General features: G+C 38.3%; 1 protein-coding gene across 14 annotated transcripts in view; it reads left to right on the forward strand.

Moving 5' to 3' along the window:
* Positions 1–16,622, forward strand: part of SRRM1 (serine and arginine repetitive matrix 1) — a 34,241-nt gene that overhangs the window by 6,494 nt on the left and 11,125 nt on the right. For 2 of the 14 annotated variants that reach the window (XM_010595088.3, XM_023554375.2), the window contains 9 exons: positions 1,247–1,450; positions 1,944–2,132; positions 2,629–2,748; positions 4,525–4,799; positions 10,031–10,111; positions 10,896–10,982; positions 13,363–13,507; positions 13,903–13,944; positions 15,788–15,898. In XM_010595088.3, coding sequence (XP_010593390.1) covers positions 1,247–1,450; positions 1,944–2,132; positions 2,629–2,748; positions 4,525–4,799; positions 10,031–10,111; positions 10,896–10,982; positions 13,363–13,507; positions 13,903–13,944; positions 15,788–15,898 — 1,254 coding nt within the window. The remainder of the gene's footprint in view (positions 1–1,246; positions 1,451–1,943; positions 2,133–2,628; positions 2,749–4,524; positions 4,800–10,030; positions 10,112–10,895; positions 10,983–13,362; positions 13,508–13,902; positions 13,945–15,787; positions 15,899–16,622) is intronic. The other 12 variants (XM_064281480.1, XM_064281481.1, XM_023554374.2 and 9 more) reach the window with 12 other exon arrangements.

Consider the following 16,622-nt stretch of genomic DNA (forward strand, 5'->3'; position numbering starts at 1 on the left):
AGAAGCAAAGCTTTCACAGTTAAAAAGGAAGGTAGCAACAGTATTCAGGGAATTTCTCCCATCATGTAATTTTCATGATATGCTGTGACTTGCCTTTGGGCTGAAGAAGTATTTCCGCTTTTGTTTGAGAGAGATCATTTGACTACAATAATTGTTTCTAAGATCTTGGTGAGTTGTCCAGCTCTTAATTTCTAAATCAAATTCTAGACTTTTCTTTCATATTGCTTTAGTTTCAGTGTAGCATTTAATTAGAGTGATTTTTGGATGTACTCCAACTTTTTTTTTTTTCCAAGAAATCTGTACCCATTAGCTGTTCATATTATACCTACCTAATTTCCCTGTTCTGCTTTTCTCAGATGGTTGTACTGAACTCAAACTTCAGATCATTTATTTGTTTTCTTCTTCCTTCCAATGAGACTATTGTTAGGTTCACATTTTTAAATCCACGACTCAGCTTCTACTTATTTGTGGTAAAAGGTGAGAATTCTGTTAGGCTTTTCATTTTTAAGAGTCTTATTTTTCATAAATCTCTCCTGAAATTAATAAAGAGAGAAAGTAATTTCTTATTTGTATATATTCATATATTTGATATTAAAAGCTATTTAGCAAGGAACAGTACTTCTGAAGGTAAACACAAGTTGTCACAGTAGTAACTACTTGTCTACTAACCAGGTCTATTTCCTTTTACTGTGAATAAAAAAAAAATGCTTTTAAGTTAAGCAGACTTATTGAGGCCTTTTCTTCTTCTAGAAAGGCTGTCTTACGCAAATTTGATATATTTCTCTTCTAAAGAACGTAATTTGTTAGTTGCAGTAGTCATTTTTTGGCACCTCTAGGCTCTGCTTGATGAACTGTATGGTGGGATCTGACTGCACTTAAAAGCTGTGTTTTGTTGGGCTCGATTTATTGGTAGGGAATAACACTGTTTACTTTTAAGCATCCTTTTTGTCCTCTGAAAAGTTAGGCTTTGGTCACCTTATTTCTGGAAATGATTAAGAACCTAGGTCTGTGCTTCCCTTCCCTATGACCAATATATTTGAGAAATCGTCCTTCTTTTATTTGTCTTCCTTTTTCTCTTGTGGCCCTTTCCCTATCAAGTAGATGAAATAGGATATTCTATTTCCATAGGGAACTTCTCAGGTGTACACAGTAGTGGTGTAAATAAAAAGGTTAAGCCTTACCACTCCCTTTGCTCCCCCCCCATCCATGTTATTCAAAAACCTGAAAAAAATTGCTTTCATCCTAGACGCAAATCCAGATCTCCTTCCCCTAGAAGACGGTCTTCTCCTGTCAGGAGAGAGAGAAAGCGCAGTCATTCTCGATCTCCCCGTCACAGAACCAAGAGCCGGAGTCCTTCCCCTGCTCCAGAAAAGAAGGAGAAAACTCCAGAGCTCCCAGAACCTTCAGTGAAAGTAAAAGAACCTTCAGTACAAGAGGCCACTTCTACTAGGCAAGTACACAGCAACAGTTCATTTAGAAGTATAGTTTTAGGTTGTTAACACATCTGAGTTAAAAACGTAAAATTCCTCGGTTGTTTGTTTTTCTAGGTTTTTTATTGTAAAATTAACTTGTTGAAGTTAAAATTGTAAAGGAGAGTATAAGTAAAACGCTTCAGAAGTGACAACTGCTATCTGTTGGTTGTATTCTTTCAGATATATAGTATATTGTAACTTATTTCTCAGTATATTGTGGACAACTTTGCACTTTTCAAAACATAGTTAGAGTTGTTAGTGCTCAGTTAATTTCACTGATGTACATGTTACTTGGAGCTAGGGGAAAGTCTTCAAGAATTTTGAAACCTTCAAAGAGAGAAATACTTTGAATATATCACTACATTACCGCTTAGTGATCTCAACAGAAGGGGGAAAAACTCGTTTGCTTAGTTGTTGTTAGTTGCTGTCAAGTTGATATCGACTCATAACAACTCCATGTGTTTTCCATAGTGACATTCTGAAAGTTCCCAAGCCTGAACCTGTACCAGAGCCTAAAGAACCTTCACCAGAAAAAAATTCTAAAAAGGAAAAGGAGAAGACTCGACCAAGATCTCGGTCTCGTTCCAAGTCAAGGTCCCGGACGCGTTCTCGCTCTCCTTCTCATACTCGACCTAGACGGCGTCATAGATCCCGATCAAGGTAAGTTGTGGCTTTAAAGTCAGCCTGGACCTTCGTTTTCATGTAGTACTCTTTTAGGTAAAATCAGATAAACGATTTTCAAAGCAGTAGGAAACTGTTGACCTTGTCAGTTGCCATTGAGTCGATTCTGAGTTACAGTGACCCCAAGTGTGCAGAGTAGAACTGCTCCATAGGGTTTTCAAGGCCATGACTTTTCAGAAGTAGATTGCCAGGCCTTACTTCTGAGGCATCTCTGGGTGGTAGGTTTGAATTGCCAACTTTTCGGTTAGTAGTCAGCACTTAACCATTTATTTATGCCACCCAGAGAATCCAGGAAACATTTAGTACAGTATTTTCTTTGGATTTACATAGAGAATTTGAGGACACTTTTTCTGCATACCTTAAAAACCTCTGTGTCCCTTGAAATCTGTTTTTTAAAATGTGCCCGTTGAGAAAACTCTGTCAAGAAATGAGTTGCTTCTGATTTATTCAGGTCCCCTTCTGTTTGTTATGGCAGATCATACTCACCTAGAAGGCGACCCAGCCCAAGAAGGCGACCGTCTCCTCGGAGGAGAACTCCACCAAGGCGAATGCCTCCTCCACCAAGACATAGAAGGAGTAGATCTCCAGTTAGACGGTGAGATTTTTCTTTTTTTCGTTTGGAAGTGTCAAGTGTTTGAAAGTGCACCATATGTTTGTTTTAGGATAATCTTTGAGTTAATATCCCCTAGGGAGAAAAGGAGAATTCATAAGTGATGTTAAATAATGTCTTCTAAAGTGCCAACTCTTTATATTTGAAATGTAGTGCTGTTATTTGTGCTGTGAAAAAAATGTCTAGTCCAGTGTTCTAAATAAAACAGAAAATTTACCAGCTTATTGATCCTTTGTGTTTATTTTATCTTTCCATACCCCGTCAAGAAATTCTACCACCAAGTAAAGGAATTGGCCACCTTGGCTCTTCCTTTGGCTATTACCTTGCCACTGGCTTCTGAAAAGTAGCTGACTACAGGTCCAGTGAACTATTTTTACCCATATTAAAATTACCTGTTTGCATTATATTTTTATGTTTTTTTGTCATGTATGTCAGTAACAAATCTTTATTATAAACAAAACAAAAAAGTGAAGGTTCCCCATAATCTCGTTCCACAGAGATAACCATTATTAGTACCTTAGTATCTTCACTTTTGCAGAGACTAAGCATAAACTTAACCTTGCCTGTACAGTTTTTTGTTTTTTCCCTCCTTTAAATCATTGTCACTTTTAACAAAAAAGAGTGGTGTCTAAACCTCAAAGTAGAGGCCTGGTGCACTGGTAGCAGTGTTTTTGTGCTTTCTTGGCAATACATTTCACTTCTTTTTGGAAAGAACTATGATGATTGTGCTTCATGTTACACTTAAGGCAGAATTTTGAGTCGTTCACTTTTTTTTTTTCAGGAAACCAAATAAACTTGAAAACAGGGAAAACATCACATACACAGAATTCTTTTGTTTCTGCAAATCGAGGTCTTTCAGAGTCCTCATTTAGAAAAAAATTACTGTATTGGGGGAGCTTGTCAAGGTATAGGATTATTTAATTGCCACTCTTAAAAATTCTGGAATTGATGTTTACTACCGATAGATGAGACTAGTAATATAAATGGTCAGTCAGTTCAGGCATCACATTTCTCTAAAATTATTTCGCCTTAGGAGAAAATTAATGGTGCTTTCTAATACAAGTTTAGTGGAAACAACTATTTCTTATTCTGGAGTTTTGCAAACAGCATGTTTTAATTTGCTTTACTAAGCCATCTAGCAGTCAAAATATTTTGCAGATTGTGTAAGATTCCCTTTCAGCCAGTTTTTATCTCACACTTAAGGTAGGGTTTCTTTTTTTCAGGTTCTCAGGAATTCTTCTGCCAAAGGTGAATTCTGCAGGTACACATAATTGCAACAGAACTTACCACAAATTTTGCCGCAGAATTCGAGAGTCCCCTGCTTCTAAGTTTATGTAGCTAAATGAATTCCTAATCTTGTACATTTTTTTTTAATGCAGCCTAAGGGTTGCTTGACATTGTGTGTTATTAAGTGGAAAATAACTTTGACACCCAAATTTTGTATGCAAACTCCAAAACACTGACATCTTTCCTAAGGACGAAAGAGACTGATTGGTTGTATTACAGCACTCAAGGTGACATTTTATAACTGGGGAGATAGGTCAAACAGAAGCATTTATCAGAATATTTATATTTAGTTTCAGAACTAGCTGTTTCTGTTCTAGGTTTTTTTCTGTTGCCAATTTTTGGGGGACTCATTTATGTGCTTAGCTACATAAACTCAAAAGTTGGATAAAAATAGCTGTATTTTTGTGTAAACTGTACATATTGTAAGGTCACTCTAAGTATGCAGTTAGTGAATATAAATTTTTTAATTCACAGAAGAAGGCGCTCATCAGCATCCTTGTCTGGGAGTAGCTCATCGTCCTCTTCGTCTCGTTCCCGGTCACCACCAAAGAAGCCACCCAAGAGGACATCCAGCCCCCCTCGAAAAACTCGTAGGTTATCTCCTTCAGCAAGTCCTCCAAGGCGACGGCACCGACCATCACCTCCAGCAACTCCACCGCCAAAAACTCGTCATTCCCCAACACCCCAGCAGTCAAACCGTACAAGAAAAAGTCGTGTTTCTGTCTCTCCAGGGAGAACTTCAGGTAAAGGTAAAAATCAATCACATAAAAACATTATGTTCTCTCTTTCTTTATTTGGCTACAAGGTGGGTAGTTATTGCCCTCCAGCCAACCTCAAAGTATGAAGTGACTGGGTAGTATTTGTATGTGACGTTCCTTGTAAGGAGGCTCACCTTTCCTGCTTTAAATTCTTGAGATTTGTTGAATAGAGTTTACATATAAAGGCATTTAGTTTTAGCAGTGCTCTCTGGCGCTGAACAGGTGAAAATAAATATGACCAGCTGTGGGCTGTTTGAGTTGGGGTAACTCATCAAAGTTTATGTTGGACGTACAGGATCATTTTATTACTACGAGACCAGTTAACTTTTTCCCCCCGAAGATTTTTTGTTTGGTATCTTATTTGAGGACGTCATACTCTCTTTCTTTCTAGGCCCCATTGTGCTCCCAAGAGGACAGGGTGTCCTCTTAAAAGCTGATTTATTTTTTTTTTCTTTTTAATTTCAGTTTAGGCTCTAATCGGTTCTTCTGAGTGTTGTCCTTGATTTATTCTGCAGATTGGTTTATGCAGAATTTATGATCTGTGATCCTCCTGGGCAAGCAGAATGTGATGTTAGTCTGAGTGAAGGCTGTAGTCTATTGGGGTTTGTTCCTTTGGTCTTAAATGCACCTGAAGAAGAACTGTAGGATCCATTTGAATCAAGTCAGGTGCTTAGGGTTGGGATGACACAGCCTGAAAGGTAAGTAGTAGAGGAAGGGAAGCAGTTGGGTTTTGAGGAACAATCTGTAGATTAGTATATATTGGGGTGGTTTGATCAGATTTAAATGGTTAGAAACAAAATGGGAATGGGTAAAATTTCAGCTACACATCTTACTGAGACCAGGATTTCTGGTCAGCAAGCCTGCTGTTTATGTCTTTCCTATAATTTCCCCAGTATGCTCATGTCTAGCGAGGCAAGTTGTGCTTTCCTTTTTTCGATCTCTATTACAGTGAGGTAGAGACCAACAGTCAGTGACGGGGGCATCAGCAGCTAGTGATTGTGTACATTCTTGTCTGAATTTTGATATGAAGATAAGCAGATGATACAGAAATAGTAGTTATTTTTGGTGTATTGACTCTTTAGACCTAGACAGGAAGCTGAACTAGAGAAACCTTCAGCTCTTCTAAGTTCAGACTTTATACAAGTGTGGAGAGGGGGCCTCAGGATCATGATTTCATAACATCATGTCCCCGTATTGCTTTTTGTTCAAAACTGGGAAAATTTCAGCCTGTCCATGATTTCCAGTCCCGTGTTAACATATGATGCCCATTGCCCTGACCTTTTTTTTTTCCCTTGTGAAATGTTTACACTTCTGAATGTTTCTTTCCTTTGTCTAGAGCCAGACAGCTCTCCAGGGGAAGATACTACAAATGTTCCCCCCTGTTAACCTTATAAAAAATCAAGTTGTGATTTCTCTATTTATATCATAGAGCGAAAGAGTTCAAACAAATGGAATAAGCAATGGTGGAAGATAAGGGAGTGGTTGAACTCCTATGAGTTCTGGGGTGGGGCTTCCATTTCCAAACAGAACCTCAGCCAAAGATAAACACTGTGGGCCGCAGTATATTCAGAGGCTGCCTTGTGTCCAGTGAAACTGAATATTGGTTTGAGCTATTTAGAAATAGCCTTTTGTATTAAAACAATTCCAGCCCTCTATGATGAAATTTCAGAGCTAGAGAAGACTTTACATATTGTCCTCCAGAAAAGGGTCTCAGACAGGTTAAGTCACTTGAGTCAGCCAGGACTAGAATTTAAGAGTTCTCATTCTCAGTTGAGTAATACGTACTTTCCTACCCCAGAATACCTATTTAACTGCTGGAGCAGGAAGATGGAGGGAAGGATGAAATTCCTTAGCTAGTAGTAGACCTGGTAGTATAATTTCAGAAATGCCTTCTTTGCAGTCTCTATATCCAGATAAGCAGTGACATCATTGAAATGGAATACAATTTTATATTTGTGTCTCACACAGCAGTTAGTAAATCAGGACGTTGAGGACTCTGCTGTTAATAGTGGGTAACTGCTAAAGAAGGGGGAATCTTGTATTTTTGGCCTCAGAGGGAGACAGAAAACGTGTTTGGAGGAATTTAAGGGTAAATTATTTGGAGTGCAACATACGCCCTCACCTGAAGCGATCTCCAGATGCATCTCAGCAAGTCATAGTTAAATTGACATTATCTTTAAAAAAAAATTTTTTTATCTTTAGTGGTGCATAAAACGGTGTTTCTTTGAAATCATGGTGTTTTCAATAAGATACGTTAAAAAGAGAATTTGTACTTGTGGTAATTTTGAGTTTATTCAGATCAACTTAGCAAAGATAAATTGTATTCTGTGAGCACTTAGAAAACTAATTCTGGTCAGAAGGTGACTTTATAAGTGATCTTTTGGGCAAGTCTGGGAGATTAATAATTAACAACTGTTGAAGTAAATTTAAAATTCTGATTTTTCACTTGACTTCTTAGATTTCTAACTACATGCTAGAATGGTTTTTCACTTTAAATACTAAAAACCATTACAGAGTAAACTGTACAAAATCTCACTTGGGCAAATAAAAACCTCTCATGGAATATTAGCGTTATTTATGATGTTAATAATGAAGTGATTCAGTCAGTCATACTAAATAACCAGAGTAAGGCATGGATACTTGACTGACGGTATGATTATATTAAGAATAATTAAAGATGATTTTTAGCTTAGTTGTTAACGAGAGATTGAATCAAGATAAAGCATTCAGTTGTATTATTTACTAAGTAGGCATTAGCCAACTGTATTAGTTTCCTAGGGCTGCCTTAACAAAGTGTACCACAAAGTCAGTGGCTTTAAAATACAGAAGTTTATTGTCTCAGCTGTAGAGGCTAGAAGTACACATCAACCTGTCATGGCCAGGCCATGCTCCCTCCAGAGTCTCTAGAGGAAGATCCTTTTCTTGTCTCTCCCAGCTTCTGGTATGTAGGCCTAGGCAGTCCTTGGTTTATTGAGGCATCTTCACTTGCTGTCTTTCCTCCGCTTGGATTAGCACCCACTGTATTTCGATATGATTTCATGTTAACCTAAAAGACCGTATTTCTTACCAAGGTCACATTCACAGGTATCAAGGGTCAGGACATTAACATATCTTTTTGGGGAATACTTTTCAGTCTATAACACCAGCTGTCTTAAAAATATAACCTCATTTTTAATGTTTTTTAGGGGAAAAATACATTCTAATATCCAGACAACCAGCTTCCAGACAAATTTTGGAGCCCAGTTATCTGAGGTGGTTTAATATGGGTGCTGATATTATCTTTTCAGGAATTGAGGATTAACTGACACTAAGTGGAGAATAGTGACCAAACCATAGCTTTCTGTACTTAAAACATCTCTATCACATTTCTTTGTCAGTATGCAAGTTTTAAATACACCTTCGCCATCCCCACTCTCTATCATTCATGATAACTAATGAGGGGCTAACTAACCATTCTTTATCTAATCCAGTGGTTTGTCCAAATGGTTTAAAAGGTAGAATCATTAATAAAATGCATTTCATTGAAAAATTTCAGTGGAAATTCTCCAGTTTGACTACTTAAGCCAAAATGAGATGCTGTGTTAGACCACTAGGTCTCAAAAGTTATTACCCCTTGGAGTAAGCCTTTATAGCATTCTGAACATGAATGTCTGTTAAATGAGATGTGTTGCACTCTGGGTTAAATATTCCATGGTAATTGCTCTAATCAAACAGCGAGTAAGGATCGTGAGGGGATCATACATTCTTCAAGTTCTAGTTCTCAGAGGGATGTTTTTCAAGTGGTGAGATTAATGATTAACATGTCTGTATATACTTTGGTGTCCCTGGGTGATGCTAACTAAAAAGTTGGAGGCTTGAGTCTACCCAGAGGCACCTCAGAAGAAAGGCCTGGTGATCTACTTCATAAATAATTAGCCATTGAAAACCATATGGAGCACAGTTCTACTCTGACATACATGGGCTATCCATGAGTTGAAATTGATTTGATGCCTACCGGTATATACTTTTGATTAGTTGGCACGATGAACAGAGATTATAAGTAGGCATAGTGCTGTTGAAAGTTAGAGCCCATGCCATGGAAAATAAGAGTTTTGGGTTCAAATTGTCACTCAGATTATCTGTATGGCTTTGGTGAAGCTACCTAGCTTCTTCTCAGGTCTAAGATTTCCCCTCTTGGGGGATGATACTGTTAAGGAACAGTCCTTAACGCTACCTATAACACAGCAGACGTATAAAAGTAGTTGCCATGATAATACGTTTTCATGCAATTGGGAAAAGATAGGCTGGATGATCCTTGGGGTACCCATAGCTCACCTACTATCTTAGGTATCTCACAGAGCTGCTACCTTTTTTTTAACCTTTAGAAAGAATCCTTCAGCCTGGATATTCAATAATTTTTGTCATGGCAAAAGTCTTTTTCATAGGTAGTTCCAGTCTCTTGGTAGCGTGAAAGTTATGCTCTACATAGAGCCTTCTGCCACTTGATTGGCTAATTCATTCCTCTTCTACTGACCAAATACCCAGGTTTCATCAGATCTTACTTATTGATAATTTATGTTAATACTTTTCTGAATCCATGTACAGTGGGTGCTTGAAAGCTTTTTAACCATCCCATATGGAGTGTGTGTGTTTTAGGTTGTGGGATTCAAATAGCCCGTAGAGGTTTAGTTTGTTGGATGTTACACGTTGTATAAACTTTGTTAGTAACAGCATTACCTTCCCAACCTCTTTTAACTGTTGTTTTTCTTGGGAGACTCTCAGGATGCAGTAATCATTATAGAACTCTTTGAAGTTTCTCACCAAACATTTAAAAATTCTTGCCTCCATTTCAGGTAATGACTATTAAGGTCCTATAAAATAAAAAAAAACAAACCCATTGCTGCCAAGTAGATTGTGACTCATAGCTTCCCTATAGGACAGAGTAGAACTGTACCACAGGGTTTCCAAGGACCAACTGCTGGATTCTAACTACAGACATTCTGGTTAGCAGCTGCTTTCTTAACCACTGCACCACCAGGGCTCTGTAAGGTTCTATAGGAATTAATTCTTTACAAGAATAACACTTTTCTACGATTTATAAAAGTTACAGTCTCAAGTTACCGAAATATTCAGAAGAATTTCTGTCTACCCAAATGTTTGAAGATAGTTTGGTACAGATGAAGGCATCCTGTTGCGTAGCTTTATTTTCTTATATATAATTTTTGCCCTTTATTACTTTTCAGTGACAAAACATAAAGTTGCTGAGAAAAGAGAGTCCCCTTCACCAGCACCCAAGCCTAGAAAAGTAGAGTTATCTGAATCGGGTAAGATTTTTGTTTTTGTTTTTAAGCTGTTTTGGAGTTATGGTACATTTGGTCAGTGTCTTCTGGTTGAAGATTAATTTTAGGATGTGCTAAATGGTTAAGAGCTAGGACTCTGAAGTCAGGAAAAAACCTGGTTTGAATTTCCAGCTCCACCACTTAACTGCTATTTGTTTAATTTATGTGAATTTTCTTTCTGTCACCAATTAAGTGGGCATGACAGTACCATTCATGCTTGGAACCAGTATGCCCGTTGCCGTTGAGTCAATTCCTACTCATAGCGACCCTGTAGGACAGAGTAGAACCGTCCCATAGAATTTCCAAGGAGTGCCTGGTGGATTTGAGCTGCTGGCCTTTCGGTTAGCAGCTGTAGCACTTAACCACTACGCTACCAGGGAACCCAGTCTAACTAGTAGTAAATGCCTAAATACATATGTTTTATTACATTTGGTGATGATAAATTTAAATTGGCATTTTAAGCCCTTTTTCCTTTGTAAAAAATGTAGTTTTACAAGGTTAACAGGTGGGAACATTTGTAATATTTTCCCCTAGAGAGCTGTCTGGCTCTAGACAAAGGAAAGAAACATTCAGAAGTGCAACCATTTCACAGGGGAAAAAAAAAGGTCAGGGCAGTGGGCATCATATGTTGACACGGGACTGGAAATCATGGACAGGCTGAAATTTTCCCAGTTTTGAACAAAAAGCATTGTTTGACCTAACCAGATAAAAATTCCATTTTCTGTATGCATAACTAAAGAAACACTTTCTAAATGCATCCTTCTTTCAGAAGAAGATAAAGGTGGCAAAATGGCAGCAGCAGATTCTGTGCAGCAGAGACGCCAGTATAGACGACAAAACCAGCAGTCTTCATCTGGTATGCACACTGAGCCTTCCTACTTGAGTTTCCTAATGAGATACTTCAGATGTAAATATCCATCAGTGTAGTGAGTGTGCTTAAGAGAAATTATAATGCAATGTATTTACGCCTGTACAGAAATACGTTGGAGGGGCATTGTTACTTTTTTTTTTGATAGCAGTACATACATAGATAACAGACATTTGCCATTTCAAGAGTCTTCACCTGCACAGTTCGGTGACGTTAAATATGTTTATCATGTTGTTCGAGCATTACTGTTAACTGTTCCTAATTTTTCCATCATCATTAACAATTTCAGTGTCCCCTAAACATTTCGTCATCCTTTTCCACTTTCCTTTTGTGTTTAAGTCCTTCTGTAAAACTTAATTTTCTTTTAAATTATCAAAGTAATAAATCCTTAGAATACAATAGCAAAACAGAATAGAGGAATATAAATTGGAAAGTATGATTCTCCCAACCCTCAGTCATACTCCCCGAATATATCCAGAAAACAGTGATTACCGTAGAAGGAATTGCTGGATCCAAGGGTCCATAAACAAACCTGATTCTTAAACGAGATTGTTCTTATGAGCTTACTTGGTGTTTGTGACTGAGTCTAGGTCCTACCTTTGCTTTTCCATTTATAAAATGGAAACCTGATCTTCCGCCGGTGGCATTAAGTTCATTAAAAGCTATGTAGTTTTTGCTCTCTACAATGAGGTTGATCATGGAGCAGCTTGAAAATTCTTGGGCTTTTTTTTTTTTTTTTTGGTACTTAGGATTTTGTTTTGAATTTTTTGGTTTTTGGGGACAGTTATTAAGGAAGCGTGCTGCAATTGAAGCTCTTCTCTTCGCAGCCCAGGATTTGCTACCAAGCCCGTAGGAAATGCTATATGCATTTGGGTTTTTGTCGTTTGATAAATGTTAGGGATATAGAAATAAGTTCCTTGGACGTGAATATGACTTTCAGTAGCTGTAAAAATGCTTGGAATAACAAGTAATTGCTTGGGGTTGCTTTTTAAGCTTTGCTTAGTTATTTTAGTTATTTGGAAAATAACTAGCCTTCCTAAGGAATACTTGTGTCTTCTCGGTTGGATTGTACTGTGGAAGTGAGGCCTAGTTGTTTATATTAATAAAAGCCCACCGTTCAGGAGTCAGTTCTGACTCAGCAACCCTGTAGGACAGAGTAGAACAGCCTCAGGGTCTCCGAGGCTGCAGAAGCAGACCACCACAATTTTCTCCTACAGAGCGGCTGGTGAGCTCCAACCACCTACCTTTTGGTTAGTAGCCGAGTGGTTAAACACTGTGCCACTAGGGCTCCTGTTTATATCAATAATTGTGTATATTTTTTATGGTTGGCTTTTAAGTCATTGAGCATGTATTGATTGATACCATCTGTTCATAACTGTTATTCGCATACACGTTTGGTTACGTTAGCACTGTTAGGTGCTGTCAGGTCAGTTCCAACTGATAGTGACCCTGTGTACAACACAACGAAACACCTGTGTACAACACAACGAAACACGGCCTGGTTCTGTGCCATTTTCACAGTTGTTATGCTCGAACCACTCGTGGTAGCCACTGTGTCATTCCGTCTTGTTGGGGGTCTTCCTCTCTTTCGCTGACCCACTTCCAAGCCTGATGTCCTTCTCTAGGGACTAGTCCCTCCTGATAACATTGAGACGAAGTCTTGCCATCCTTGCTTCTAAGGAGCAGTCTCACTGTACTTCTTCCATGACAAATTTGGTAGTTTTTCTGGCAGTCCATGGTATAGTCACCATTCTTGCCAACACCCTAATTTAAAGGCATCAATTCTCTTTCAGTCTTACTTATTCATCGTCCAGCTTTCGCATGCATATGAGGTGATTAAAAAATACCATGGCTTGGGTCACACCCACCTTAGTCCTCAAGGTGACATCTTTGCTTTTTAATACTTTAAAAAGATCTCTTGCAATAGATTTGCACAATGCAATATGTCATTTGATTTCTTGACTGCTGCTTCCATGGGTGTTGATCATGGATCGAAGTAAAATGAAATCTTTGACAACTTCAGTATTTTCTCCATTTATCACGATACTGCTTACTGGTCCAGACGTAAAGATTTTTGTTTTCTTTGTGTTGAGATGTAATCCGTAATGAAGGCTGTATTCTTTGATTTTCATCAGTAAGTGCTTCAAGTCCTCTTTGCTTTCATCAAGCAAGATTTGTGTCATTTGCACATTGCAAATTATTAATGAGTCTTCCTCCAATCCTGATGCTCTATCCTGTGAGTAGCAGCGAAACATGACATTAGTGTACCTGCTAATTTGGACTTTCCATTCACTTAGATTGAGAAAACTTGGACAGACTCTTGTAAGCATAGACCTAATGTAATTTTTTCTTTACTGTATAATTATAGATTCTGGGTCTTCATCCTCTTCAGAAGATGAGCGGCCCAAGAGGTCCCATGTGAAGAATGGTGAGGTAGGCAGGCGGCGGAGACATTCGCCTTCCCGGAGTGCCTCTCCATCACCACGAAAGCGTCAGAAAGAGACTTCCCCTCGGTAATGTGTTTTTTCTTCAGTAGTCTTTGCTGGAGCTCTGTAGTTTTAGTGAAACGTTATAACTTAAGGGGTGGGCTATTAGCTTATTTTAGAATTTGGTTAATCCCTTTTTTTCAAGGACTCTACAACGAGATGGTCAACTATGTTTTGCGGGGTGTTTTTATTGTTATTAATAATTTGCTTTTGGAGGATAGTCATTACCATTTAATGAGAAACTGTACCACCATGTCTTATGTGTGTATGACTGGAAGACTGAACAGTTAAATCATAACATTAGCTACTGGACATCTTTGAACACTCCTTAAAATATCTCCATTAGCTTTACTTAACTCCCATCAAAGTAAATAATTTGGTGAATGGAATTCATGACATTTGTTTTTCTCCACTGCTCTCAGGATGCAGATGGGAAAGCGATGGCAATCGCCAATGACTAAAAGGTTGGTTAGACACGACTTTGTAAATTAGGGTTACATGTCAAAAGTTTGGGTAATTATTTCTTGCTAAAGTAACTATCACGTTCTTAGGTAACATTGGCTATGGCTGTGGAGAAGTTCCTCAGTTCTGGTTTGATTGTTTTTTTTTACAAGTCAGGTTAGTGTTGGGAAATGTACATTTGATGTTCATTTAGAGCATCATTTGAATTTAGATTTTGAATATCTGGTTACTACACTTTTGAGGTAGTTAATACCAGCTTATATCAAGGGGCATGATTTTACAGTATCTGCGTACTACACAATAGATGGGATCATAATAGCTCCTTAGATTCAGGGGAGAGGAGGGAAAGTATTTGTATTTGTGGTGACTTCACGGAAGGCAAGAAAAATTAGGAAGAGGTTTTAAAAATACTAAAAATACAAGCTTTGGCCCTGTTGAAGTGTTTCCAGCATTAGGGAAAGGAGTTACATGTCTTTACTGAAACATTTTGATCATCAATGTCCATGTGATCATAAAACCATGACTTTTTAGAGTGACGCATGTATAGAAGGAAACCCTGGTGGCGTAGTGGTTAAGAGCTATGGCTGCTAACCAAAAGGTTGGCAGCTCAAATCCACCAGGCGCTCCTTGGAAACTCTGTGGGGCAGTTCTACTCTGTCCTGTAGGACCGCTGTGAGTTGGAATCAACTCGACGGCAGTGGGTTTGGTTTTTTTGTTTTGTTTTGTTTTTGGAGTTTATATTTTAAATCAGTTTAAAGTGAATTCTTGATCTCCATATTACAGAAGCAAATTTAAATTAGAAGTTAAATTTAATAACAAATTTCAGAACTTTCTGTGTTCAGTTAACACAGCTTTCCTTAGATTTAAAGGGGGAACCAAAATCTAGTAAATGATTTCTAGATTCACGGGAAGCATCAGTCCTGTAATGGGAAAGAAATTAAAAGCTAATTACATTATTTGACTACTTCATATGGGCAGATTTTCCCAAAGGGTAGCAAACTTCCTTAGTGTGTATTTTAATATCTCTGTTTAGCTTCTGTGAGTTAGTCCCGTTGTTGTGATTGTAGTTTTCAGGGGTACTTTTTGCATTGTTGAGTGTGTAACAGCCCAGAATTAAGATTTATATGGCTTTCATTTATACTTTAACAACATTGCTCCCACGGATTGCATTAGTTTGTTTGTCTTTGGGACAGTGTTTTTAGTTAACAGTGAAGATGCCTCAAAAAAATTGAGAACTTGGAGCAATAACACCTAAATTTGGGGTACTAAGCCACTGGTGGCTAGGAAGTTTCAAATTGCTGTTTTAGAGCATTGACTTTTTCTAGGCACTGAAACAGTTGTTCCTAACAAGGCATCAGAATGATCTGGAGAGCCTTTTCAAAATACTCCTGGGTTAGACCTTAGCCTAGATGTGGTGGACACAGATCTTAGTTAAATTTCCAGGTGATCCCTAATTGAAAAAGAATCCCCTGAGGCAGTGTTTTCAAACTTTTTCACCCTGAGTTATGGTAAGAATGTTTTATGTCCTCACCCAGAGTACAAGATTATATATACTGTTTATATAGGGCTACTGTAAGTCGGAACCGACAGCAACAGGTTTGGTGGGGTTTTTTTAAATACATCCTCAGCACAGTGAAGTACTCCGATTTTTTTTTTTTTTTTTAATGCTGATTGCCACCCACGGTCTTGACTAAAGGGTTTTGATCTGTAGTGTGAAAAGCACTGCTCTGAAACATACAGTAACTGTTGCTACCGTCTGGGTTAATGATTGAAACTGTTTTCTGGATCACTTAATTCTAAACGCTGCTAACTTAGAGAACCAACTGTAATTCCCTTTTGGTTTAGTGGTAGACGGAGGAGAAGTCCCTCCCCACCACCCACCAGAAGGCGACGTTCTCCTTCCCCTGCTCCTCCTCCACGACGACGTAGGTCTCCCACACCACCACCACGGCGAAGGTACTTTAGCAGATGTGTTAGTAGGGTGATTGGGGCTGGGGCAGTGGGAAGACGATTGCAATACAACTCTAGATCTTTATGATCGAAGTATCTTTTTAAAGTGACATTGCTCAGCCAGTCACAAAAGACCATATATTGTATGATTCCATTTATTTGAAAAGCCCGGAATAGACAAACCTGTGATGACAGAAAGTAGATTAGTGGTGCCATGGGGGGCAGGGGAGTCGGGTAATGGGGAGTAGTAATAGTCGCACTCTGAATATACTAAAGCCATTGCGTTGCACATTTTAAATGGGTGAACTTTATGGTATGTGAATTACGTATCAAAAAAGATGTTAAATAAATTAAAAAGTGACATTGCTCTATTCCATGATTACAGAGAGAGAAAATAGTAACTTTGTACTAGAAAACCCTGGCAGGCACCACCTTATCTAAATAATCAAAGTTAACATCCCCAGGAATACATATTAACATCATGTAGTACTTCCTGGACACCTCTGTGGTATCCATGCATGACCTCAATCTAATTATTAGAAAATATCAGAGAAACTCAGATAGAGTACTGACCAGTACTCTGCGAAAGTATCAGAGTCACGAAAGAATGAAAAACAGTCACTGATTGGCGAAGACAAAGGAGACAAGACACCTAAATGCAGTATGGGATCCTGGTTTTTGGATTCTAAAGCAGAAAAAGGATATTGTGGAAGAACTAGTAAAATCCAGT

The sequence above is a fragment of the Loxodonta africana genome, chromosome 3 (assembly GCF_030014295.1).
Source record: "Loxodonta africana isolate mLoxAfr1 chromosome 3, mLoxAfr1.hap2, whole genome shotgun sequence".
NCBI lineage: Eukaryota > Metazoa > Chordata > Mammalia > Proboscidea > Elephantidae > Loxodonta > Loxodonta africana.